This window comes from Crassostrea angulata, chromosome 2 (assembly GCF_025612915.1).
Source record: "Crassostrea angulata isolate pt1a10 chromosome 2, ASM2561291v2, whole genome shotgun sequence".
NCBI lineage: Eukaryota > Metazoa > Mollusca > Bivalvia > Ostreida > Ostreidae > Magallana > Magallana angulata.
Window position 1 is genome coordinate 53595121 of NC_069112.1, and position 25856 is coordinate 53620976.

The following is a 25856-nucleotide window of genomic DNA, read 5'->3' on the forward strand; positions in this document are numbered from 1 at the left end:
ATATCGGTCGGGGCGTGATCAAATCCAATAAAGCCCGAAGGGCTTTATGATAGATTTGATCACGCCCCGACCGAAATTATCACCTCATAATATTCAAAGAATGATTCCTTATTACTTATATTTATATAATTTTTAGCCATCGTACGATTAGATATTTAAAAATAAATAAGTAAACCCCACTGGCGCCTCAATTTGGTGTCATTTGTATTATGGGTGATATAGTACAAAATCGATACGTAGTGTATTCACATGCAAAGACACTGGATCATGTAAAGATGCAAAGATATGTGAATCGATAAAATCGTGTTGAATGCGCAATTAGATTTGATTTACGAAATGACTTCCTGGTTCGGTGAAAACAGGAAAGACAGGTTTTGAAATAAATTTCACGTCGATTGGTTGCACAGGTATTGTAAAAAAAAATGTCCTTTACGCAGGTGCATTTGTGGACGCAAAGTGTTGTTGACATTGCATATGTGTCATTTGTTTGTACACGAACTAATGTAAGGTCTGTTTTACAGATTATGGGATTCCTTATACTGAATGTGTTGTTATATATCGCACATATTCAAGGGTTGGGTATGTATCCATTTGATATTTGCGATTTATATTATTGAGATATTTTTTTCATATTTATCTAGAACACATTTATTATCAATATAAGTAAACATTTGGAGAAATAAAAATAAGTAAATTTATTTAGATACTAGATCCTATACAAAAGGAGATGATAATAATGTATTAAATGAGTTCAATTCTGTTTTTGTACATACATGATTTAATTTACGATTTGCATTCGTACAGAAAATCTAGCACTTCATCAGCCTACTTGGGAGCAGTATCCCTGGCCAGACAAAACTAGAGACTTTGGTAGTGAGAATGCGGTGGACGGGATGTACACTGATCGTAGAGCTAATGGGGGCAATGTACAATATCTGATGATGGCAAATACAGTGCTACATGGAGAGTAGATCTGGGGAGAGTAGAGAGCATCAATCACATAAACATCTACTATATGAAGGACAGACACAGTAGGCATTTAAAAAAATTCTAAAGAGATTGAATTTGATTAGCACATATGCAGCCTGCGGTTTTTTTTTTATCTTCGCAGTTTTTTGGTTTATTGTTCCTATAACCTTAATGCAATCATATATATTTATTTTGTATTGATTGCATAGTACCTCAAAATGTTCTTGTTTGTTGAATATTTTCTATTATAGTTTTTTGAGCTGTGTTGGAAAATAGTGTACAAAAAGTTTTTGCTTTGTAATAACATGAATATCTTGCTATTTTTGTAAAGTTATTTCAACAAATATTATCAATGCAATAGCAAACACTATTGTATTATTAATCCAAAAATCGTCCGCTTTTACATTGTGTACTATTTGAACTGCATAATTACGAGCAGAAATTGGATATAATACGCCCGAGGTTGAAACGTTGAAATTAGAGGTTTCTCATCTTTCGAAAATATTTACACTGGCTAAAACAGTGTTACTCTTTATAATAAAGTCTGAACATTAAAATGCGACTGGTCAAGTCTTATAATGTATTGATATGCTAAAACATTTCTTTTGAAATCGGATAATATTGTAAGCATGCGGAATAATTTACACAACCGTCGAGTCTTTGAAAAATCAATTAAATGACTGTTTGATCAAGCAAATCATATATCTAGTTTTTAATTCAATATCACATGTTTATCATTATATTGCAACTCTTCAGAAATACGTTTTGTTTAATAGGAATGCTACTTAATTTACGTATATGTTTTGGTTGACATTTTCATATTGCATCTTGACCATTGCTGTAAATATCCATATCATCAATCATTTTGAATTTTTTGGGAGTTGATTTTAATCAACTTTCCTATGCAGTTACTCTGGCAAACCGAAAGTGAAACAGTGTTTGGACCTCAGCACAAATCATCACCGCTGACAAGACTTAGTTCTTGAAAATAAAAGAAAAATTCGATGTAATGTATGCTGAAGCATTTTTTCAAGGAAACTTATTTATAAACACTTTGAAAATAGTCAGATTTCATATAATACGAACAATTTAGATATTTTTGTAGTCTCATGTATTCTTACGGCAGAGTTTAATATAGTCTCGTTCAACCAAACGCTCGGCTGTCTCCGTAAATCTCCGACAAGCAGATATGCTCTCTTGCTTGTCGGAGATTAACGGAGACAGCCGAGCGTCTGGTTGAACGAGACTATAGTTCGATCAATAGTGCCAATCGCAACTTCTCAGACCTATCCGGCAAGCTCGGAAAAACACCTCGAGTGTCTTACCTAGACGTCCATGACAACCCCCTTTTTAAAAAAAACTTGATATAAATTCAACACATTTTACGATCTGTTGAGATGTAAGTTTGATTTCAATAAAGTAAATGATATACCCTAAAATACACCACAGAAGCGAAATACAAGGCTGCCTAGCCGACACTTGTTTTAATGGGAAGTGAATCCATTTGTATAAAATTCTAACATTCGGTAATGTTAATACATTCGAGGTGTTTTTCCGAGCTCTGCGGAAAGGCACGAAAAGCTGCGATTGCAATAGTGCTTGGATCCATACATTTTTTAGAATTGTTTCGATTACTAATGATAGTTTAAAATCTTTCTTTAAATAATACACAGCATGATTCATATTGGGTTTCGCGAAATTCTTGTCGGAAAAGTCTAAAAATTCATATTATAAAAAAGTGCGTAATTCAAATACAGACTAGAAACTATTTGCCATGCAAGATAAGTTGATTTTAAAATAAATGATAATCGATAAAATCAACTCCCGTCAGTACTTCAGTACTTTGATTGAATTATAATTTATCTCTAATCATTTGCTCTGCAAAGGACTATTATAGTAATATCTATCTATCTATCTATCTATCTATCTATCTATCTATCTATCTATCTATAGGAAGGGTGGCAGGAGTTTTTGTCTATGTTTCCAACACAACCTCTAAACACGATGGCTACCTCTGTTATCGATATGAACCATTCAACGTTACGATGTTGTCATTAGACCAGCACATTAAGTGCACTCTACAAGGACGTTACGTCATCTACTACAATGAACGTAGAGCGGGTGTTCAGTATCCTAGCTTCTATTCACAATATGCTTATAATGAACTCTGTGAGGTAAAAGTCTACGGTGAGTCAGACAGATCAAATATTGAAACTGTTTTAATATTAAAAAACAGCCCTGCTTACATTTTTTGTAATTTAATACATTGTTTAAAGTAGTACCCATGTACATCACAAATTCCTAAAAAAAAAACAATAGAAAAATTTGGGGTTTTTGGACTGGTTTATCTCAATAGGGTGTAAAGGAACCTATGGAGACGATTGTATTTATTCATGTCCCAAAAACTGCAAAGACGGGAAGTGTGACCTTAATTCAGGTCACTGTTTAAGTTGTTACCGAGGATATAAGGGTCTAAATTGTAACCAGGGTATGTGTATGAAATTGTGGTATTGTGGGTTTTTTTCTTTATTTGATGTTAAATAACAGCAAATAAGGTCAAATCTTTATTAACAGGTTTATCATTGAGATTTGCTAATGTTTAGAAAGGGGAATATTTTTTGACGGAATGCAATTTAAATAATAATTTGTACGTTTTTAAAAACAATTTTCACGGTACACATTCTGCAATGTGTTGTCCATAGAATCTGCTTGAAATAAAACTATGTCTCATTTTATGCAATATATGTAGCACATGATCTTTTTTTTTACTTCCAATATTACGTATTACGTTGCCTATTGTATTTTTGAACTGTGAAATAGGAAAAAGAAATGGAGTAAATTGTCAGTATAATTGTATTCATTGTATCGAAAAGCCACATTGTCATAAAGGGATGAAGTTTTGGTTACAAATGACATTTCTGCAATGTTTGTATGTAAAAACTCATACATGTATATATTAGATAAACACCCCAATAAATCGTTCCGATTATTTTAATTATTACATAACAATAATGATTTAGTTAAAAAAGCGATGGGGATTCCTTATGCTCTTTGATTAGCTTAAAATAACGAGGATATTTTTATTCGACTCAAAAACGTATGATACTAAATTATTCATATTCCCTGCAATGGTTGATGATATATGTTATTAAAAAAAAGGAAATAATACAGATTTCTGATTTCGATTTTTAGTATGTAACAAAAATACCTACGGACAGGCTTGTGCTTTTATCTGTGGTAACTGCAGCAATGGAGAGACGTGTCACCACATCAACGGTACCTGTCTCCATGGATGTTCTGAAGGGGTACTAGGCGATTCCTGTCAGGAAGGTGTCAATTTTTGATAATCATTATTGATAATTTAGACTGTTACATGTACCACATTTGTATGAGCAAAACTTGTTGCAGGATGCCAATCAGGATATTATGGGCGGAATTGCAGTTACCGTTGTAGTGAAAACTGTATTGTTACCAGTCAATGTGACAGATTTACAGGACGATGTGACGGTGGGTGTAAACCAGGCTGGACAGGAATCACATGTAATCAAAGTAAGTTTACTTTGTACTTTTTAAAACTGAAATCTAATTCAAGTCAGTTGTATAACTGAAACTGATTTTAAAAGAGCTCTAAAAACAATGACAAAAAATGAAGAAAAGTGTATTCAAAATTGTAACGTTTTAAAGCAAAACAATTCTAAATGTTATTATTTGATTAGTTTAATAAAACATATTTATAATCTTTCATTACAACTGACATATACCGTTTGTGAAAAAAACAGGGAAACAATCGTTTAATATAACCTAAACAAACAATTAATCCTAACATTTGATCAGCAAGTAACGTTGCATGGTATAACTAACTAAACTCTCTTTCATATACTGGCGACGATGCATCCTAGTTATGTCATTCAAAATTGAATGGATGAGTTTTACTTAACGTTAAATTTAGTTTCATTTAAAGTTACTAACACACAGCCTAGTTCATGCAGAGAAATTTACCACATCGTTTTTGTCGTGGTGTCAGTTCTGATTATTGTCACAGGAAGTCTGATAAATTTTGTCATCTGGAAAAGAAATGCCGGTTCGTTACATTGATGAAATACCTAGAATGAATTTATGTTCAATCTTTAAGAATTATTGAAGATATTCCTAGGTTTGTGATCATACCTTTATCTATCTATCTACTATATTATAGTAATATCTATCTATCTATCTATCTATCTATCTATCTATCTATCTATCTATCTATCTATCTATCTATCTATCTAATGTGGTGTTGTATGATTTTAAATCTGACTTTTATTGCAGCGAAATTTTCCAGATTGAGGTTAGACTTATTCTTGTCTTTAGGATCGTTTGAAAAAAAATTAAGCTTTGCTTCAAAATATAAGATAGACATTTTATTTTGCATATTTAGATTTGATGAGTTGGATATTTTGACAAAATTTTCAGAGGACAAGGATCATCAATATACAGAACTTGAAGAGGTTGACAAATCCAAAACATATGAAGAAATTCATAGTTATTCCAACTGAAACCGCCAGCAACTAAACATCTTTTGAGAGATTTTCAACATAGAGCTAAAGCTACAAAGCATCAAAATGTGGCATATGGCACAACATTTGTTTAAAACAATTTTATGTTTCATTTGTTACACTGTAGGGTAAACTATCTTGCTTTTCTACAACTGCATGACTTACATGTATATGTATTTTAAACATTTTTCTTTTAAATTTTCTACATGTAAAAAAATTTAAATAAAACACTCTTCCATAGCAATATTTATTTCCTTAACTCTTATAAAAATTTATTAATATAGGCATATAATTATTTGTGAGTATTTACAAAAATCATCATTTTATTGTTGTTTTTTTCAATAGAAATGCATTATCACCTAAAATTTAACATGTTTTATAAAGTAATTTTACAACAAGGTTTATATATATAGTGTAAATTTTAACTTTTTTTTTTAATTGTGACCCCAGGAGTGGTTCAAAGTTTAACTTTAAAAAATGCCAAGCGCATATCGGAATACGTTTAAATGTGTCAGTCATATGCCCGGAAAAAACGGCAAATTGGCGAAGAAATCAACCGGCTTAAAACCAAATTGAGGCAAATGTTGTTGTCAGAAATGTTTATGTAACCATGGTAACAGATAAACTAAGTCATAATCAATACACATTACTAGTACCACAAAATGCATAGGTTTTTTTTACTAGTTTCCCCTCAAAATTACAAAATAATATTATCTGCTTGAATTATATCTTAAATCTACATTCTGCAGTATTTATATATCGTCTACCTCGCATATAAACAAACTTGTGTAGCGTAAACGAATTAAACATTATTTTATTGCGTTTTAAAAACTGTTTAATCTTTACATACAATCAATAAATAGGCTAAATCATTTCAAATATCATATTATTTTAACATTTAACCATGAGCTATCCGCCAAAATTGAATAAAATAAGCGAGATCTACACTGGATTTCCAAATTGGCGAGGTCGGTGTACGCCAGCAAACCTTCCCTGGTCAGGTGCAGTTACAAGCCGGATTACCAAAGGTCAATTGGCGCATTAGTCGTACGCTGGTTTGACAAATGAAGTCATAACTATGTAGTTTATATCTGGAATACTTTCTTTTTCATCATTAAATTCTTAAAGGGCAGAATCTATTCCAATATTACATTATTATATAAATAGTGCCTGTTTGGGAGGGTAACAGTTGAAATTGACACCCCGAGAAAACCATTGTCAACCGACGCGAAGCGGAGGTTGACAATGGTTTTCGAGGGGTGTCAATTTCAACTGTTATCCTCCCAAACAGGCACTATTTATTTTGTTATACTGAATGTCTTTTTTAAAAATTTTAAGAAAATTTTACTGCTTTTATATAGGAATAACGTGAATTCTACAGCGAACCGTACGCGCATAATTTTCGCGCATGTAACATTTTTTAATGTTACCCGTTGCCAAGTGCGTTGCTAACGCTGAGGGTAATAGTAAATATTATTAACTGCATCTTAACCAATCAGATTTCAGTATTTAACATGAAAGTATAACAAAAATTTTTATTGTGAGTTTCCAAACTTGCAAAGGTTACTGTCATGTTTAAAATGTTTAAACTTAAATGAGAATGATCTGATTTAAAGGTGTCATGATATTACTTTTATAAGAGGAACTGAAATACGACAAAGGTTAAAACATGCTTGCGTCATAGGTGTTGGTTTTCTCCAAGTGTATCTCTTGTCATGTGGATAAATTGTTCTACATGTATATAGTAAATTGTAAGAAATGATGTGCTAAAGTTTTCAAATTACTACATATAGGTAATACTATTAATTTTGATTTGTTTCTAATACAAAGTTGAAATTAAAACAGATAATATTATCATTCTGATGTTGAACATGTACATTTGTTATTAATATTGCTCAAGTTCTGATAAATTTCCTTAGTATCCTCAATAGGTTCATACAAGCTTAAAAGTCTTAATTGTCTTTTTTATATTGAAATACTTACATTTGGTATTAAAGAAAAATTTCTATAAAATTTTTATTATATTTTGTCTCAAGTTGTTATTAAACAAAGCAACTACTCTTTACTTTGAAGTAAACAATTTAAAACGCGCTTAGTAGCCAAAAAGTCTCTAATGTCTTGCATAATTACTACAGAATAATGCGAATCAACTTAACATAAGATATCACATTTTTGTTGTCTTAGATATTACAAAATATTTCCTTTTGTAATAATGTTAATCCTTGACAATCAACATACTTTTTTTTTTAATTTAAGCATTATAAATCATATGATGCATGTACGTATATTCAGACGATATGCCGTTGAGAGTTTGGCATGGCTAAAGTAGTTACATGTACAGTCTTTTTTTTTTTTTGGCGTTTTGGCGTGTTAATGACACCGAAGCCCCCCCCCCCCCCCCTTTTATAAGGTGGCATGATATCTGAATGCTGCGGATGAGTCTTGCATAGACTTTGTATAAAGGAAAGCAAACAAGTTGACGTCTTGCTAGATTACTTTATGCAGTTTGATGGATCAGTTTCACGAACGGCATATAATCAATAAGCGCAATGTGGTTCAAATCGATGCCTCAAATACGCTTTACTGCTTTACTGCGAAAAAACATGCACAATATGTCACTTTTGCACTGAAAATAAGGTAGCTTATTACCCATAGACTTATTCTTCTTTCAGACAGTTACAAGATAACAATTTGAATGTTTTGTTCCTTTGATTGTATTAATCGATTTGTCAAATATTATCAAAGCTCAGTGGTTAAAGTAACTCGCTTATGTACCGCAGATCACAAGATAGAATCAGTTTGGGGCTTTTTTTTTATTAAGTGAATTCAAGTTTTAGATTTTAATTTTTTTTTTTTAATCCAAAATTGCTCATTTGTTCGCTTATTTGACAAACCTACTTTTCAATTACCACGGAGTCTATCATAATCAAATAATTTTCTGCAGATTTGAAATCTATTTCAACCTGAAGTGAACCACCTTTAATGCAAAAAAATCTTTGTAATTGCGTATGCTTATTTTTTCATATCTTTTTGTGTATGTTTGTACAAATCAAAATAAGAAAGCCTAATGACCTGACGTTTGTATTTGTGCATAACTGATTGAGACTTAGAACTTACCAAACGCAACCATGCCTTGTTAACATATTTTAACATTTTTATTCCTAAGTTATTCTTTATTTAAATATTCAATCAGTTGTTGATCATAAAACACCTTTATATTTAGAATACCAGGTTTTAAAAAAATCAGATAGCAGATAGTCTTGACAATTATTTAGGGAATAAATCCCACACGTTCATCCATAGCAACATGACCAAGATACACCTGAACTGGCGATGTAAAAATCACGTCTACATAAATCGATAAAGAAAAACGTTGAATGCGCATTTAAATGGATTTTTAAAAAATCTTCCTGGTTTGATGAAAACACGGAAAAGACAGACCGTAAATAAAAAAAAGCTACATACCCAGGCAAGACAAACATCCAAGGTCAGTTTTTAGATTGAGTTGGTGTACTTTTAAAATGTATGTACATGCATTCCTAAAAATGTGTGTAAATTTTTAGTTTACTTGCAAGTGTTTATATCTACATGTAAATTTCTAATGCCTGTTTCGTTTTTACAGCGGTATGCATCACTTAACACTGATCATTTTGCTGAATAGCTTGCATGTAAATGGGTTGGGTAAGTTTTTTACTTACAGCTTTAAGTCAAAATAATCAGATTTTAAAGTCCACCGAGTTTCACATGTGACTCATGGAGGTCTTTGTCCGTCGTCGCTCGTCGTCGGTAATCCGTCGTAGGTTCATAATAAACTTCTGATTAAAAAGGTATGGATATAGCAAATATATACATTTGATATATATAATGAATATATATATATTGGTCTCTATGTTACTAAATCTATTTAAAATTCGAATGATTCTGTAACTTTTGTTACATGTAAACAGTAGCCTACTGTAAATACATTAAGCTCCTTTCCCTTGCCTGCAATTTGGTATTTAGCGAAAGTTTAAAAGTGCACCTTGAATCACCTACACTCTGTCCCGGGTTTTTGCTTCCACGACTTTTCGCTTGATAGTTCGATAATATTAAAAACCTTTGTGCTTAAACTAAGATTATCCACAAAATAAAACAGTCCAGATTATCTGTTATGAAACGCCGCTTCTACCGCTTCGGGTTTCAATACACATCCCAAAATAGAAAGTTTATTGAGATTTTGCATCGTATCATTCATTAATAAGCCCAGATGATAACATTGAAACATTGTGCGAGGTGTCCCGAGTACTTTCGAATGGAGAAAAGATGTAAACACGTTCCATTATAAATCTCCTTAAGAAACTTGTTTTCGTACCTGTAAACTTTTATGAGTGAAAAGGGATAAATTGTCAATGAAGATATCTTGGATATTTTCAATTTCGTCGATCTCAACTGTACTTCTTTCTACAGGTATGTGTATTTTTATTAAAAATCATCAAAAAGTGATGGAAGCAATAACTTGACAGACTATAGTGCGATAAGACTATCAAATACCACCGAATTCTTGGACACAATTTTTTAAAAGTTTTTATTTACTCATTCATAATGACCATTAAAAGCATGCAGTTTGATTTTTACTCAAAGTTTACATTTTTTGCCCTTGCTGCTAGTGTATAGATAGACAAAAATTTATTCTAACCTTTGACCCCCATTCCCTTATATGAATTGACTTAATGTTTGCAAATATCAAATATTAAAGGGGCGGGAACAATCACATGAGTCACATGTTGGTATTTAAACATCAAATAAAAATTAAAATGCAAAAACGAGAATTCTTGACTGGTTTATCTACAAACTATGGTACGCAGATGACCGTCAGGGCCAGGGGGTCCTTTGTCATTTTTTTTTTCACATAATGGAAGAAAACACACAAAAATTTAACTGTTGTTGATATTTTATCATTTTTTTCTCCTAGGCTTAATTTTCTAAAGAGTATCAATAGCATTTTGTGGAAATGTTCAAAGCTGATTTCATACATCTGTCCTAGTTGGTAACATATCTCATTTATACAGTAAATCTAGCACTACATCAGCCAACGTGGGAGCAGTATCCATGGCCAGACAAAGGGAATGACTTTGGTAGTGAGAATGCTGTGGACGGTATGTACACCGATCGTGGAACTGGGGGTCAATGTACAATATCTGATGACGGCAAATACACAGCAACATGGAGAGTAGACCTTGAAAGAGTTGTCAGCGTCAGTCACATAGACATCTACTATAGGACGGATAACCAAAGTGTGTATCCTCTAAAATTTAATTTGATTAACACATATAGGTATACTTTTTCATCTTTGATAAAAGACATACCATGATTGATAACAAGGACACGTCCAGCTCATTTTGCATCATCAATTTCTGTTTACATCAAATATGTATGATAATAAACGATCGCAAAGTGTTAGTGTGTTAAGCGTTTACCGCAGTAGGTAAATGCGTCGATAAAATTAGCAAAATGGAAATGGAAAACTGTATTGTTACACATTTCACTTTAAGAGTATGGAAAGTAGCTCAATGAAAAATACTATAACATCCTACACACCAAAATCAGTAAAATAATTGAACAAAATTAGTTAAAAATGCCAAATAAAATTGTGTTATGATAATAAATTTTAATTACTACATTAAAAGATGTAATGATATTGTATAATGATATAACTAATAATGATACTTATTATTCATTATTCTATGAAGAAATGTTTCGGCTTAATTTGTGAACATAATATAATGTATGCTTATACCCAATGAAGGTTAAGGGGGTTTATAGAAATCACCTTGTCTGTCCATTTGTCTGTGCAATCGTGTCCGGTCCGGTTTTTTATTATGTAGAAAATTGGAAGTTCTTACATCACAAAAAGATTGCCTATGACCCGAGGGTGTGTCATGATTTTGACGCAAGGTCCTTCGGGCAAGTTCAATGTCACTGGGAGGAAAAGTGCAAAATTCGTTTCCGATCTATATCTTTTTTATGGAGAAAAAATTGATTTTTTTTCTTCACACCAACAGTGTTATGACCTGAAGGTGTGTCATCATTTAGATCATTGTTATATTGGCTAGTTCAATGTCACTGGAAGGAAAAGTGTACATCCGTATCTGGTCCATATCTTTTTATAGAAAATAATGCGAATATCATACTTCACAAAAAGAAATGTTTATGACTTGAGGATGTGTCATGATTTTGTTTTGAGAACAAGGTCATTGAAAAAGTATATTAATGTACTTTGTTTCTACTTTATACCTTTTTAAAGAAGAAACACTCGTCGTTTTTACTTTACAAAAATATCTCTTATGAGCTAAGGGTGTGGTATGAATCCAAGGTACATTTGTGTAAGTTGCGCAAGATTGCGGTCATTGTTAATGCATAATTCATGTCAAGGCCATATCTTGATATGATTAGGATATTTTCTTTTTTTAAACAGTGAGCTTGCTCACAGTACCTCTAGTAATTTGTTTGTATATCTTTTAACCTATCCAAATAGTGCCGTTGATATTTACTGAATTTTAGACAAACTTTTCTTATTTAAACCATTACTTTATTTGTTTGTTATTTCAGATAATAGTCAATATTTAGAAAGAATGGCCGGCTTTTTTGTCTATGTTTCCAACACAACCTCCAAAGACGATGGCTATCTCTGTTATCACGATGAATTAACTAACCGATTCATGTTGTCAGAAGATCAGCACATTAACTGCACTATTTTAGGACGATACGTTATATACTATAATGAACGTAGACAGGGTGCTATGTATCCTAGCTTCTATTCAAAACATGCTTTTAATGAACTGTGTGAAGTAGAGGTATATGGTAAGTCTCAAACAATAAGTTTGTATAAATAAACTGAATAAAATTGGATTTTTATACATTTTTATATAACTACGCGTACTCGTGTTCAATAGTTATGAATCCCTTGTTATACAATAAAAGATTCTTATATTTTTTGGTCCATTTAAACAGGATGTAAAGGAATCTATGGTGACGATTGTATTTATCCATGCCCCGCACACTGCAAAGATAGGAGATGTGACACCAATACAGGCCACTGTTTAAGTTGTTCCTCGGGATTTAAGGGTTTAGAATGTCACATTGGTTTGTATAAGAATAATTCGTTTTTGTTGTTGATAGTACTTGTGTCTTAAAAAAGGAATAAATAACAATTTCTGATTTCTGTATGTAGTTTGTAACAACAAGACCTACGGACCAGCATGTGCTTTAAAATGTGGTAACTGCAGCAATGGAGAGACGTGTCATCACATCAACGGTACCTGTCTTCACGGATGTGCTGAAGGGGCACTAGGCGATACCTGCCAGGAAGGTTTGGGGTTTAGATATTCGTCGATTTTTAAATCAAGAAAATATAATCATAAAAAAAAAATCAATTGAAATACATACAAATGATATAACACTACTGGCTCTGAAAACCCATGTCCGTATGAAAATCCCCTGTCTTTCCCTGTCACTCGTTGTGTTTTCACTGTAATCCCCTGTGCAACCCCTGTCAGCCTCTGTACACAGCTCCTGTACGCCCTTTTATCCCCTGTACACATCCCGATTGTGCCACTATAAGCCCCTGTCATCTCCTGCAAGCCACAGTATTCCCCTGTGCATGCCCCTGGAATTCCCATTACGGTCTTTAACTGCTCGCTAGGGTAAATGAATAGAGTTTAATTAATTCGGAATTTTAAAAAAAAGTTATTTACGTTCATGTTTTATACGGTGTTTGTTTTTCTTTACATTTCATAGAGGGCAATATTATTACAAACGTGAATAATCCTGGCCCAACATTGACATAATTTTATTACATGTATTTAAACAAATGACCGTGTTTTGTACTTTAAAAAAAAAGAATTATAAGTGGAACAGTGAGGAAAATCTGCAATATTCTTGGCCATGTAACCTGCCTGAGCTAAAACGCATAATCACACAAAATGATCAGCACGTGCAGATACCCACATACCGATCGAAATGATCACTTATATTTCGACTGTTTTGCCCTGTGTAATGTTGCATAGAATAAACAAGTCTTTATGAAGTACATGTTAATTGCTTATATGTGCTGTCAGCATTGTTTTATTTATATATATTAGAGAGAGAGAGAGAGAGAGAGAGAGAGAGAGTTGATTTTTTTTCGGAAAGATAGGATTAGACCGGTCTATTGACACTTTTAACTTTTATCAGGGTGCATTTTAGTTTAGTTATTTGTATGCATTATTGTACAGAATTGTCCTCATGCTTATAGAGCAATGGTACATGTAATGAATGATTTAATGCATGTTTACAAATGCCGGTAACGGGGTAACATATATACACAAATGCATGATCTTAAACAATGTTTCGGGTTTTTTGATTAGAAATATATCATACATTAATTCAAATTTGATTTGATTCGAAAAATGAAAAATATAAGTGAACAATATACAGCTTTAAATCATATCACTGTACTGAATAATGTTCTGAATTAAAAGCTTTTTATTTTCAAATTCTTGTTTCTTTATATGACAGACTGGGAAAAAAGTCATAAGGGGTGTTTAAACAACATATTGCATATTGTGTAGCATAACTGAGGACGTGTGTGTATATACAATACACGTGTGTCTATTGACCGACCATTTAAATCTTAGGAAGTGTAGTTATATATACATGAACACGTGTGTCTATCATCTCTTTTTCTTTACTTTGCTACTGTGCACTGCAAATTGTCAAGGACTGTGTACAGTAGCTACTATATAATAGTATACTGACCGAGTTAAAACAATGTCAACATCCCCTACTTTGCTTTGAAATCTGTAGCTACAGTCAGCTAGTTGTTAATCATTGTTTTCAACTCTCTCTTATTAATTTGATTAAGTTATCTTTGATATCTTCCACTTTGCCGTAAATAGGAGTGATTATGAAAATTAGATTTTAGAAAATCAATGAAATTTATTATGATAATAAATCATCAGTTTAAGGTAGCTCGCGGGTTTACCTGCTTGTGAGAAAACATACCTTGAAAATTTGTCCACGTGATCCATAGGTTTTATAGTTTTATTTCTAAAATTTATTTAAGATTCGTCTGCGCGGTAATAATGTTATCGTGTTTCAAATACAGTGTCATTAATAAAATAAAGCAACACCATTTCAATGAAATATATAGTAAAATGCATATTTTATCCGAGAAACGCATTACAAAACTATGCTCCAAACTTTTAAACGATTCAGACGAAATTAATCATACTTAACACAAAAACAGAGGAGATAATTATGAATCAATTCATAAAAAAATATCCGTATGTGTTCTCGGCCAATTCTTGGCAAAAAAACTTTAAAGATTTAAAAGATTTCTCAAAACCTTATATTTTCATTACGTCGTTAGCCTGACGTCATCATTTCTTTACTTCTTAGAACACCAAAATTGAAATGCATTTATTGACAAGACTAGCTATTTAACACATTTTAGAACATGTAAATGCTTATTAGACATTATTGTGAATGTTCTCAAATGCAATTAATGTAAAGCTGTAAAGATACAGAAAATTGCTATTTTTGTTTTATGAAACTCTGAGTCAATGCAAAAATAAAATGCCAGGTAACTACTGAAATTTTAAGTAATTAATCGAATAAAACAGTTATCTCAAGCCAAAAGAAATTTAAGAATTTAATCAGTTGTACAGATTACGGAAGTTATAATTGTAAAAAAAATAAAGCGAAGTTAATGCATACATTCTATTTTATAACATGACTTTAAAGGGAAGAGTTCTAACGCACACTCATTCTTTATCTTTATAGAACAAAATGTGACAAGGTATGTGACATCTTTAAATTTTCAGCACTTGATATTATAAATCTTTGTATAAACAGTCATAAACCGCATATAAGCTTTTAAAAATATTTTCTTTTATACTTCTTAATATCTCATTTGTCATTTAAAAAAAAATTCAGTTTACTATGACGGTCAACTCTTTACGTCGATTCCTATTGTGACGTCAGCAAACCCGCGAGCTACGTTAAATTCCATTTAAGAGTCCAACAAACCGGTCAAAAACTAAACAAACATACCCAACACTAGTTTAAATCAAACTTATATAATCTATTGAAGCTTTATTTTGTTATTCAGGGGGAAAATGAGAGGTGGGACCAAGAATTGGGTTAAAAAATATAACAAGGCGTATTCTATCATAACATGGCTGTTTATAAATTCTACATTCTTACTGATTTACTAGTTTTAGTTTGCACCTATATGTTTAGATATATACTAAATTAAATTCTTAACACCATGTGCCGTGCGCTTGATCTTAGTTTGTATTGTATTGTATTACCAAGAATCATACGATTCATAGGCTTAAAATATTTATAAGTTAAGTGTGTCTTGTGATTCGATGCTCTGGAGTCCAAAAGTGACTTGTATCTCAACACATAACACATGTGATTTAAATAGTTGAATTAAGAAAATAATATTTAGAAAACGTCAAAAGCGGTACTGGGGATGTCAGGGGCATACACAGGGAAATACAGTGGCTTACAGGGGCGTACAGTGGGTGACAGGGGCTAACAGTGGCACACAGGGGATGTGTACAGGGGCGCACAAGGGATATTCAGGGGATGACAGTGAAAATAGAAAGGGTGACAGGGGATTTTCATACGGACAGATGTATTTATGGCCAGTAGTGTAAACAGTATTTATGATAACAAATGGTGCAGGATGCCAATCAGGATATTATGGAAGGAATTGCAGTCACCGTTGTAGTGAAAACTGCATTGTTACCAGTCAATGTGACAGATTTACAGGACAATGTGACGGTGGTTGTAAACCAGGATGGACAGGAAGCACATGTAATCAAAGTATGATTTTTTTCAACCTTTTAAAACTAAACAATCAAGTCAGTGTTCGAACTAAAAATGTATTCAAAACATTCTAAATAAAACATTGAAGAATCAAAATGAAGAAAAAAAACCTCGTTTGTGTTCAAAGTTGTAACGTTTTAAAACAAAATAGTTCCTATTGTTATTGTTTGATTAGATTGATGCAACATATTTATACATTCCATTAAAACTGAGATAAACCGTTTGTGAAAATAAAGAAAACACAATTATTTTGTATATCCCAAACAGGCAATTGATCTTAACATATAATAACCAAGTAACATTGCCTTCCAATTGGTATAACTGACTAACTAAACACATCTCTTCAATATACTGCAACAATTTATCTTAGTTATGTCATTTAAACATATTTCCAGTTAGAGCTACTAACACACAACCTAGTTCATGCACAGAGAGCTACACCATTGTAATCGTCGTGGTATCAGTTCTGATTGTTGTCACAGGAAGTCTGATAAATTTTGTCATCTGGAAAAGAAATGTTGGTTCGTAACACTGCTGAAATACTTAACATGTGTTATGTGTAATCTATGAGAATTAATGAAGATATTTCTCAGTTCCAGAGACTACTTCTATCGATCGATAGATCGATCGATCGATCTATCTATCTATCTATCTGTCTATCTATCTATCTATCTGTCTGTCTGTCTGTCTGTCTGTGTGTCTATCTATCTATCTATCTATCTATCTATCTATCTATCTATCTATCTATCTATCTATCTATCTATCTATCTAATGTGTTATTTGTTCTATTAATTTTAAATCTGACTTTTCTTGCAGCAAAACTTTCCAGAATGAGGTGGGTCTCATACATATTTTTAGGATTGTTTGAAACAAATATATAGCTTCGTATCAAAATACAATAAAATATTTAATTTAGAAAATCGATTAAAAAATACGTACTCTAGATAAGATGGTTGATATCTTTGGAACTAAGCTGTTGTGTTCATTATTTGAATAATTATAGACTGTATTTAAATAAATTTTAGGATTAATTAGTATGAGAGACATTCAAAACTCTGTTTGTGTTTTAGCCGTGAAAATATGCCGCAACCTACATATAAAACAGGTACAATATAAAGAATTATGAATAAAGTGAAGTTAAGATTGGCGTCAAATCTCAAATATATATGTAAACAATTAAACATAATTTTTCAAAAAATCGTACGCTGAATGAAAAACTCATCTTTTAAAACGACAAATAAAAGAAAGTAAAAAAGTATGAACAATCAAAGCTAAAAATGATTGGGATATTTTGGCTAAACTTTCAGAGGACAAAGAGCATCAATACACAGAGCTTGAAGAGGTTGACAAATCCAAGACATATGAAGAAATCCATAGGTATTCCAACTGAAACCATCACTGTCTACTAGTACCAAATATCCTGGAAAAGATTTTCAACAAAAAACTACATATACAAAGCAACAAATGCCACAAAATTCAAGTTTGGAACAATTTTAGTGCCGTATGTTGCACTGTAGGGCAGAATATCATGATTCTCTACAACTGATTTTTTTTCACTTCGGCTGTGCTGTTTAGCATATGCACAACATTAACCATACCATCGTCCTGAGAATTTGGTGTAAATTGTAGATTTAACTGCAGTATTTGCAAAATGTGAATGTGGCCACATTTGACCACCTCTTTGAAACTTTTAGAACTGAGATATATTGCCAACATCTGCCTTCCTGCAAAATTTCTAAATGTTGTATTATAAACATTTTCCAAAAAAATGCTAAAAAAACCCACAAAACTCTCTACAACAGCGATATTTATATCCTTAATTCTTATTGAAATATAAGAGATTATTTATTATATGAAAAGAATTATTTGTGAGTTTACGAAATATTCATTGTATTGATTATTTGTAATAGCAATGCCTTATCAAATAAAATTCAACATGTTTTATAACGCAGTTATATACACCAAAGCTTAAATATTTAGTTTAAATTCTACTTTTTTTTTTAAATCGTGACCCCCGGATTAATAATGAGTCCAGCGAAGGCGTTCAAAATTTAACTTTAAAGAAACTGACCAGCGCATATCGGAATACCCTTAAAAGCGACTGGCATAAAACGACGAATTGGCAAAGAAATTAACCGGTGTAAAAACACAATGGAGACACATGTTGTTGTCAAAAATGTCTATGTAACCGTGGTTACAGATAAACTAGGTCTAAATCAATATCCATTAATAGTATTCTGTAATACAGAGTATTTGAGTAGCTTTCCACAAAATTACAAAATAATTTTATTTGCCACAATTATAGCCCAAATATTGATTTCTCAGTATTTTTATATCGTCTTCCTCGCATATAAACAAAATTGTGTAACTTAAAGGAATTAAACGTTATATTATAACGTTTTAAAATAGCCATTTGTTTAATCTTTACATACAATCAATAAATTCACCATTCATTACGAATATCTACATCTTTTATCTTATTTCAACGTATAACCATGAGCTATCCGACAAACTTGATGATAAATTCTAAACTGGATTTTCAAACTGGCGAGATTGGTGTACGCCAGCAGAATGCATAAGCAATCCGGATTACCAAATGTCAATGGACGCATTAAGCGTAATACATGTACGCTGGTTTGAGAAATGAATTCTTACATATCTACCATTATGGTTTATATCCTGATATTTTTTTTTTATTTTTTCATCATCAGATTATTAAAGACAGAATGAATTATAATATCCCATTATACTTTTTTAAAGCGCTAAGCATAGTAAGCGATTTATTGTCGCTAGACTTCTTTTTCCGGTGCATCAAATAACCACCCCCTATGAGCAGAAGTATACATCATTTACACTGGTTAGGGAACCAGTTTCACTATCGTGAATTTAATATACGGGGCTTACATACACCATTACAGGGGCTGCCAAGCATTGATGAGGAAATATAGTGCGTATACAGAAATGTTATAGACATATATCTGTTATAAACATCTACACACAGAAGCTAGGTTAGCGCTTTTCAGTACTATCAGTACTTTGATGATAGTGAGTTTTCATATTTTCAAAGACTACTCTCATGTTTAAAGTGATTAAACTTTAACGAGAATGATCTGATCCAAAGGTTCCTCATATTACTTTTATAAGAGGAACTGAAATACCATAAAGGCTAAAGCATGCTTGCTTCAGAGGTGATGGTTTTCTCCAATTGTATCACTTGTCATGTGGATAAAATTTTCTACATATATCTATTAAATTGTGAGGAATTATGTGCTCTTGTTTTCAAATTATTACATATAATCAATATTATAAATCTTAGTTTGTTTCTAATACAAAGTTGAAATTACAACAAATAATGCTATTATCATTTTAAAATGGTACATATACATGTAATAATAACAATGCTTAAGTTGATATATTTCCATGGTATCCTCATTAGGGTTTATTCTAACTTAAAAGCCTTAATTGTTTGTTTTGCATTGAAATACTTACATGTATTACGTGGTCAAATCTATCATAAAGCCCTTCGGGCTTCATTGGATTTGACCACGTCCCGATCGAAATAATCACCTTATAATACTCAAATTCCTTTAAAACAACTTCTCTTTACTTTGAAGCAAACGGTTTCAAACGTACTTTATAGCTTTAATCTTTATTGTCTTGCTTAATTTCCACAGTATATTGCAAATCAACTTAACATAAGATATCACATTGTTGATGTCTAAATTATTGCAAAATATGTCTATTTGTAATAATTGTTTTCATCCTTGACAATTAATAGACTTTTTGTTAAAAATTCAATCATTATAAATCATATGAAACATGTACGTATATTCAGACGATATGTCCATGAGTGTTTTGCATGACTGAAGTTGTAACAATCTTGTTCTTTTGCGTTTTGGCGTGTTAAAGACATCGACCCCCCCCCCCCCGCCCCTCCTTTTCTTAGGTGGCATGCTGTCCGAATGCAGCGGATAAGTTTTGCTTAGACTTTGTAAAAAGCAATCAAATGTTGCTAGATTAATGTATGCAGAATGACTACGAGAGATCAGTTTCCCTAAATGCATAATCAATAAGCGCAATGTGTGTCAAATCCATGCCTCAAATACGAATAAGCATGCACAATACCTCACTTTTGCACTGGAATTAAGGTACCATACTACCCGTAGACTTATTCTTCTTTCATACAGTTACATGATGGCAATTTGAATTCTGTTCATTTGTTTGGTCAACTATTATCAAAGCTCAGTGGTTAAAGTACCGTGTTTGTGAACTGGAGATCATCAGATCGAATCCGAATGGAGCTTTTCTTGATATTAACTGATTTCACTTCTCATATATTTTTCTACCCAAAATTGCTTACTTTTTCGCTTATTTGACTAAAATACCTCTCATTTACCATGCAGTCTATCATAAATAAATAATTTTCTGCAGATTTGAAATCTATTTCAACGTGAAGTGAGCTACCTTTAATGCAAAAAACTATGCACTGGCGTATACTTACTTTTTTTGGTAAATAAATGGCATTGTTTGCAAAGGAAAATTTACACCTTTTTGTACACATCAATATAAGAAAGCCTAATGACCAGACGTTTGTATTTGTGCATAACTGATTGAGACTTAGCACTTACCAAACACAACCATGCCTTGTTAACATATTTTGACATTTTTATTCCTAAGTTATTCTTTATTTAAATATTCGATCAGTCGTCAATCATAAAACACCTTTAAATTTAGAATACCAGGTTTTAAGAAAATCAGATAGCAGATAGTCTTGACAAATATTTACGGAATGAATCCCACACGTTTATTCATAGCAAAATGACCAAGATATACCTGAACTGGCGATGAAAAAAATCACGTCTACATAAATCGATAAAAAAAGCGTTGAACGTGCATTTAAATGGATTTTTTAAAAATCTTCCTGGTTCGATGAAGACACGGAAAAGACAGACTGTAAATAAAAAAGCTACATACCAAGGCTACCAAGACAAACATCCAAGGTCAGTTTTTAGATTGAGTTGGTGTACTTTTAAAATGCAAGTATCCCTAAAAAATGCGTGTTAATTTTGAGTTTACTTTCAAGTGTTTATATCTACATGTAAATGTCTAATGCTTGTTTCGTTTTTACAGCGGTATGCATCACTTAACACTGATTATTTTGCTGAATAGCTTGCATGTAAATGGGTTGGGTAAGTTCTATACTTACAGCTTCAAGTCAAAATAATCAGATTTTAAAGTCAAAGTTTCACATGTGACTTATGGTCTTTGTCCGTCGTCGCTCGTCGCCAAAAGAACATAAATCTGCCCATGCAAGCGTTTAAAGATATCCTATTCAACGGTAAAAGGCGATTAGATAAGCAAATTTTAAAATCGTTTAAAAAGAAATCTGACTGTAACAAAATAATTACAAATACAACTTTCTAAATTTACAATTCTAAAAATAACTAAATACGTCAAAACATCAGACCTATATCAATCATTTTTGCTGTAAAATTGAATATATTTTGTATAGCTTTGTAAGGAAATTTCCCTAGTGGTGACCTTGTGACGGCACTGAAGCCTTGTTATCGCCTAATTTAATTTTCTCTTGCTTAGATTCCTAAAAGAGGTAAAAATAGGCACTTTGAAGAGGTGTAACTCCATTTGTTTGCATCGATTTCGATGCGGTTTTGCATTTAATTCTGGTAAATAAATACTATGACATAAGTTCAACATTGGCTGGGCTGCATGTACCCTTTTATAAATCAGCATGCTCAATAATTAATAGCATTGACTAAACAATTTTTTGGAATTTTGCGCAGAAACCAGTAAATCTGTATATCCTGCACAATATTTTTGGTGATAATGCGTTGCTACATATATAGCAGTTCTTAAATATTTTGTTTCTATCTATGTAGGAAATCTAGCAAAGCCGATAAAGTAATAAGGGGTCTTTTGGAATTGTTACATCTGTTTCCATGGTTACAGCAACAGCTGTGACAATATGTTCCTCCACTTTTGTTCTTACGTCAGTTTACTTCATTTACCATTTCGCCGTTTCGTCGTACTCCGATATAGGACAAATGAAGTCCGCCCCGTTTAATTTGTTCCCCAAAACATGAAATTTGTTATTACAAATTGGATGAAAATATGTTATAACCGAGTTTAAAAAACCGAAATTACGAATTAAAACTTTGAATTAACGAATTCAAGAATTCGTTATTTCAAATTTAATTTGTTAAAACAAATTTAAAAATTTAAAATAACGAATTCAGCGAATTTGTTATAATATATTAAATTCGTTATAACAAATTCCTAAAATTGTTATTTTGTGTGTATCTTAAAAAAGTAAAGTTAGTTGGTAAAATTATCAATAGGTAAAAAAATACTTTAGTTGTATGTAACCAGGTATATAATTTGTATATTAAATTACAGCGCAAGCGTGTTTGATTGGTATACGTGTTTAGAGTGAATGATTGTATGAGAGTTTAATATCTGTAACGTGGACAATGACAAGACTGGACAATAGGGTCACATGACTAACTCTGCATGCACCCTTCCCCGCCAAAATCTTATACCGGACTGGCACTATTCGCCTAGCCCTTGAACGGGTCAGAACTATAGCTGTATAGCAATATACTTAAGCATAAGGATTGTTTGTCCCGGTAAGACTTAATGTAATAAATTAAAGTAATTCTAAATTGTAATATAACTGTTTCATTTCGTTGTCTAATGTGTATGTTTGTTTGTGTCTAATTGTCTTGTCATTTGTGTCTATTCTGTGTTATTTGTTTAATTACGAAATTTCAGGTTTATTATGTATTATTAAATATATAACAACGACCCAAGCTTGGCTTATTTCGACCACTGGCTACAAATGGCGCCCACGTAATTTTCCAACGGACCGGGACAACATCCATTCCATTTTCCTTCAATCCTCGGGGGACGGCTTATCAAGTCCTGCACGAGCGGCAGCTGCATAACAAGGACCGTGGCAGAAGCGGTATCCATAAATACGACACCCTGCATAGACCCAAAGAAGAGGTGATTCTGTGTATGTGTGTATGTAAATTATTATATTATAGATAGTGGAGGAAAAGTGAGAGTTCTCTTTGCGTCAAGTATTTCTGGTGATGGCGGGAACACGCACGGATCTGGAGGCGCGGTAATCTACGTCATTCATTACTTGGTGATTCCATGAAATTGAATTTTAGGCAGAGATGTCTTAACATTGGGAAAGTTCAAGGGGTTTTGTTCTTTACCAGATGCAGGGGTACTTGTTTTCTGCATTTCAGATTCAAGTTAGCATTTGGATTTACGATCAGGATATTGGCAAGTGGAGATCGAAGAAGAGGATAAACATAAAACTGCATTTTCGGTAGGTAATTTTGGTTTCTTTGAATGTAATAGGATGTGCTTTGGTTTAACAAATGCGCCAGCAACATTCCAGAGATTAATGGAGAAATGCATGGGAGAGCTTCATCTCAGAGAATGTTTAATTTTTTTAGATGATATCTTAATATTTTCAAAAACTTTCAAAGAACATTGTCAACGATAAGAAAATGTTTTTCAAAAATTAGCAGACCGTGGATTAAAAATGAAACCTTCCAAATGTGAACTTTTCAAACAGTCAATTTCATATCTTGGACATGTCATTTCAGAGGCTGGAATCTCCACTGACCCAGAGAAAGTTTCTGCTGTGGTGGAATGGCCAAGACCTACTAATATCAAGGAATTGCGACAGTTCCTAGGATTCATTGGGTACTACCGCAGGTTTGTAGAGAACTTTGCCAAGGTTGTTGCTCCACTGAACAACTTATTGCGTGGACATGAAACCAAGACCAGTAAAAAGCAGAAGAAATATGGAAGGATGAACCATAAACCAGTGCCATGGAGATGGACGGATGTAGAGGAAATGGCTTTTACCATCATAAAAGATAAGTTAACGTCTCCATCCATATTAGGTTTTGCTGACTATTCAATGCCCTTGAGTTGCATACGGATGCCAGTTCCAAAGGTTAAGGAGCAGTCTTGTATCAGAACCAAGGAGGAATAAAGAGAGTTATAGCATATGCCAGCAGAGGACTCCGACCCAGTGAGACGAATTATCCAGCACATAAGCTCGATTTTTTTTGCGCTTAAATGGGCTGCGTGTGATAAGCTCCATGACTATTTATATGGGAACCAGTTTGAGGTCATTGCATATAATAATCCTCTTACATATATCTTTACAGAGGCCAAACTCGATGCTACAAACCAAAGATGGGTAGCTGCTCTTGCTAACTATGATTTTAGAATTTCTTACAGGAGTGGACACCTCAATGGCGATGCTGATTGATTGTCACGCAAACCAGTAATCTTTAATGAGACAGTGAATGCTATCTGCCAGTCAGTTATGGCATCCGTACCATATTGCCAAAGTGTAACCATGGATGCGTCTCCTTCATCGGCCGAGGATGAGATGAATTCATGTGATGCATTCACTTTCAATGACTGGAGACAGGAGCAGTCCCAAGACAAGGCTATTAGGCGAGTTATAGACATCATGAGAAAGTGTCAAGAGGGAACCCTTGCAGGTGCAGAAGTTACTCAGAGTGTACAAGAAGTTGGAATTGATTGAGGGAATCTTGTACAAAACCTATTCACATGATGGTCAGAAGATAAAACAGATAATATTGCCAAAGTCCGTGAGAGGGGTAGCACTACGTTGCATACATGATGCTGTTGGACATCCAGGTAAGGACAAAACATTGTGGCTTGCTAAACAACGATACTACTGGCCAGGAATGGAGTATGAGATCAACCAGAAAGTGGAATCCTGTGGCAGGTGTATTTGCAGCAAATCTCCAGTCCGACCTACAGCGGAACTTGTTCCTATTGTTACGACCAAACCTATGGAGTTAGTATGTATAGATTTCCTTACTTTGGAACAGTCGAAAGGTGGATACGAGAACATTCTGGTAATAACCGATCATTTTACTCGATTCGCCCAAGCCTTCCCTTGTAAAAATCAAACTGCGCATACAACAGCTAAAGCATTATATGAAAAATTCTTTCTTCATTACAGTTTCCCAGAGAAAATTCACAGTGATCAGGGTAGGAATTTTGAGTCAAAAGTTATTAAACATCTTTGTTAAATTTTAGGGATAAAGAAATCGCGAACAACTCCTTATCATCCCATGGGAAATGGTTCGGCAGAACGTTTAAATCAAACTCTTATTAGGATGCTTTCAACATTAACAGAGGAACAAAAGGCAGATTGGAAATCTTTTGTAGCACCACTTGTTCAAGCCTACAATGCCACAAGGAGTGATGCCACAGGGTATACACCACATTATCTTATGTTCGGATGGCATCCCCGTTTACCAATTGATGTTTTCTTTGGTATGGATATTAACAAAGAGAAAGGAGATCATCCAACCTATGTCGCCAAACTCAAGGATCGGATGGCATCTGCCTATTCTTTGGCATCGAAAGAAGCTAAAAGAATTGCCAACAAGAATAAAGAGAACTATG

The 25856-nt window shown here is 33.0% G+C and overlaps 2 protein-coding genes and 1 pseudogene across 2 annotated transcripts; all 3 read left to right on the forward strand.

Annotated features, from left to right (window-relative positions):
* The first annotated feature begins 457 nt into the window (after positions 1-457).
* Positions 458-5506, forward strand: LOC128170537 (multiple epidermal growth factor-like domains protein 10; annotated as a pseudogene).
* Positions 5507-8859: 3353 nt separating this feature from the next.
* Positions 8860-18647, forward strand: LOC128170526 (multiple epidermal growth factor-like domains protein 10). Its single transcript, XM_052836313.1, has 11 exons — positions 8860-8991; positions 9127-9185; positions 10553-10777; positions 12093-12344; positions 12495-12626; positions 12715-12852; positions 16218-16358; positions 16757-16882; positions 17178-17196; positions 17432-17466; positions 17669-18647. Exons 2-11 carry the CDS (start codon positions 9131-9133, stop codon positions 17749-17751), a joined length of 1206 nt encoding a protein of 401 aa, XP_052692273.1. The 5' UTR covers positions 8860-8991; positions 9127-9130; the 3' UTR covers positions 17752-18647.
* Positions 18648-23937: 5290 nt separating this feature from the next.
* Positions 23938-24396, forward strand: LOC128174495 (uncharacterized). The gene has a single exon (XM_052840038.1). It carries the CDS (start codon positions 23938-23940, stop codon positions 24394-24396), a length of 459 nt encoding a protein of 152 aa, XP_052695998.1.
* The last annotated feature ends 1460 nt before the right edge of the window (positions 24397-25856 follow it).

Excerpts from the sequence above, each read along its gene's own strand:
- LOC128174495 (XM_052840038.1), top strand. The coding sequence starts at position 23,938 with ATGAAACCTTCCAAATGTGAACTTTTCAAACAGTCAATTTCATATCTT.
- LOC128170526 (XM_052836313.1), top strand. The coding sequence starts at position 9,131 with ATGCATCACTTAACACTGATCATTTTGCTGAATAGCTTGCATGTAAAT. Across the intron at positions 10,778-12,092 it reads CTATAGGACGGATAACCAAA|ATAATAGTCAATATTTAGAA; the intron begins GTGTGTATCCTC and ends TTGTTATTTCAG. Across the intron at positions 16,359-16,756 it reads AGGAAGCACATGTAATCAAA|TTAGAGCTACTAACACACAA; the intron begins GTATGATTTTTT and ends ACATATTTCCAG.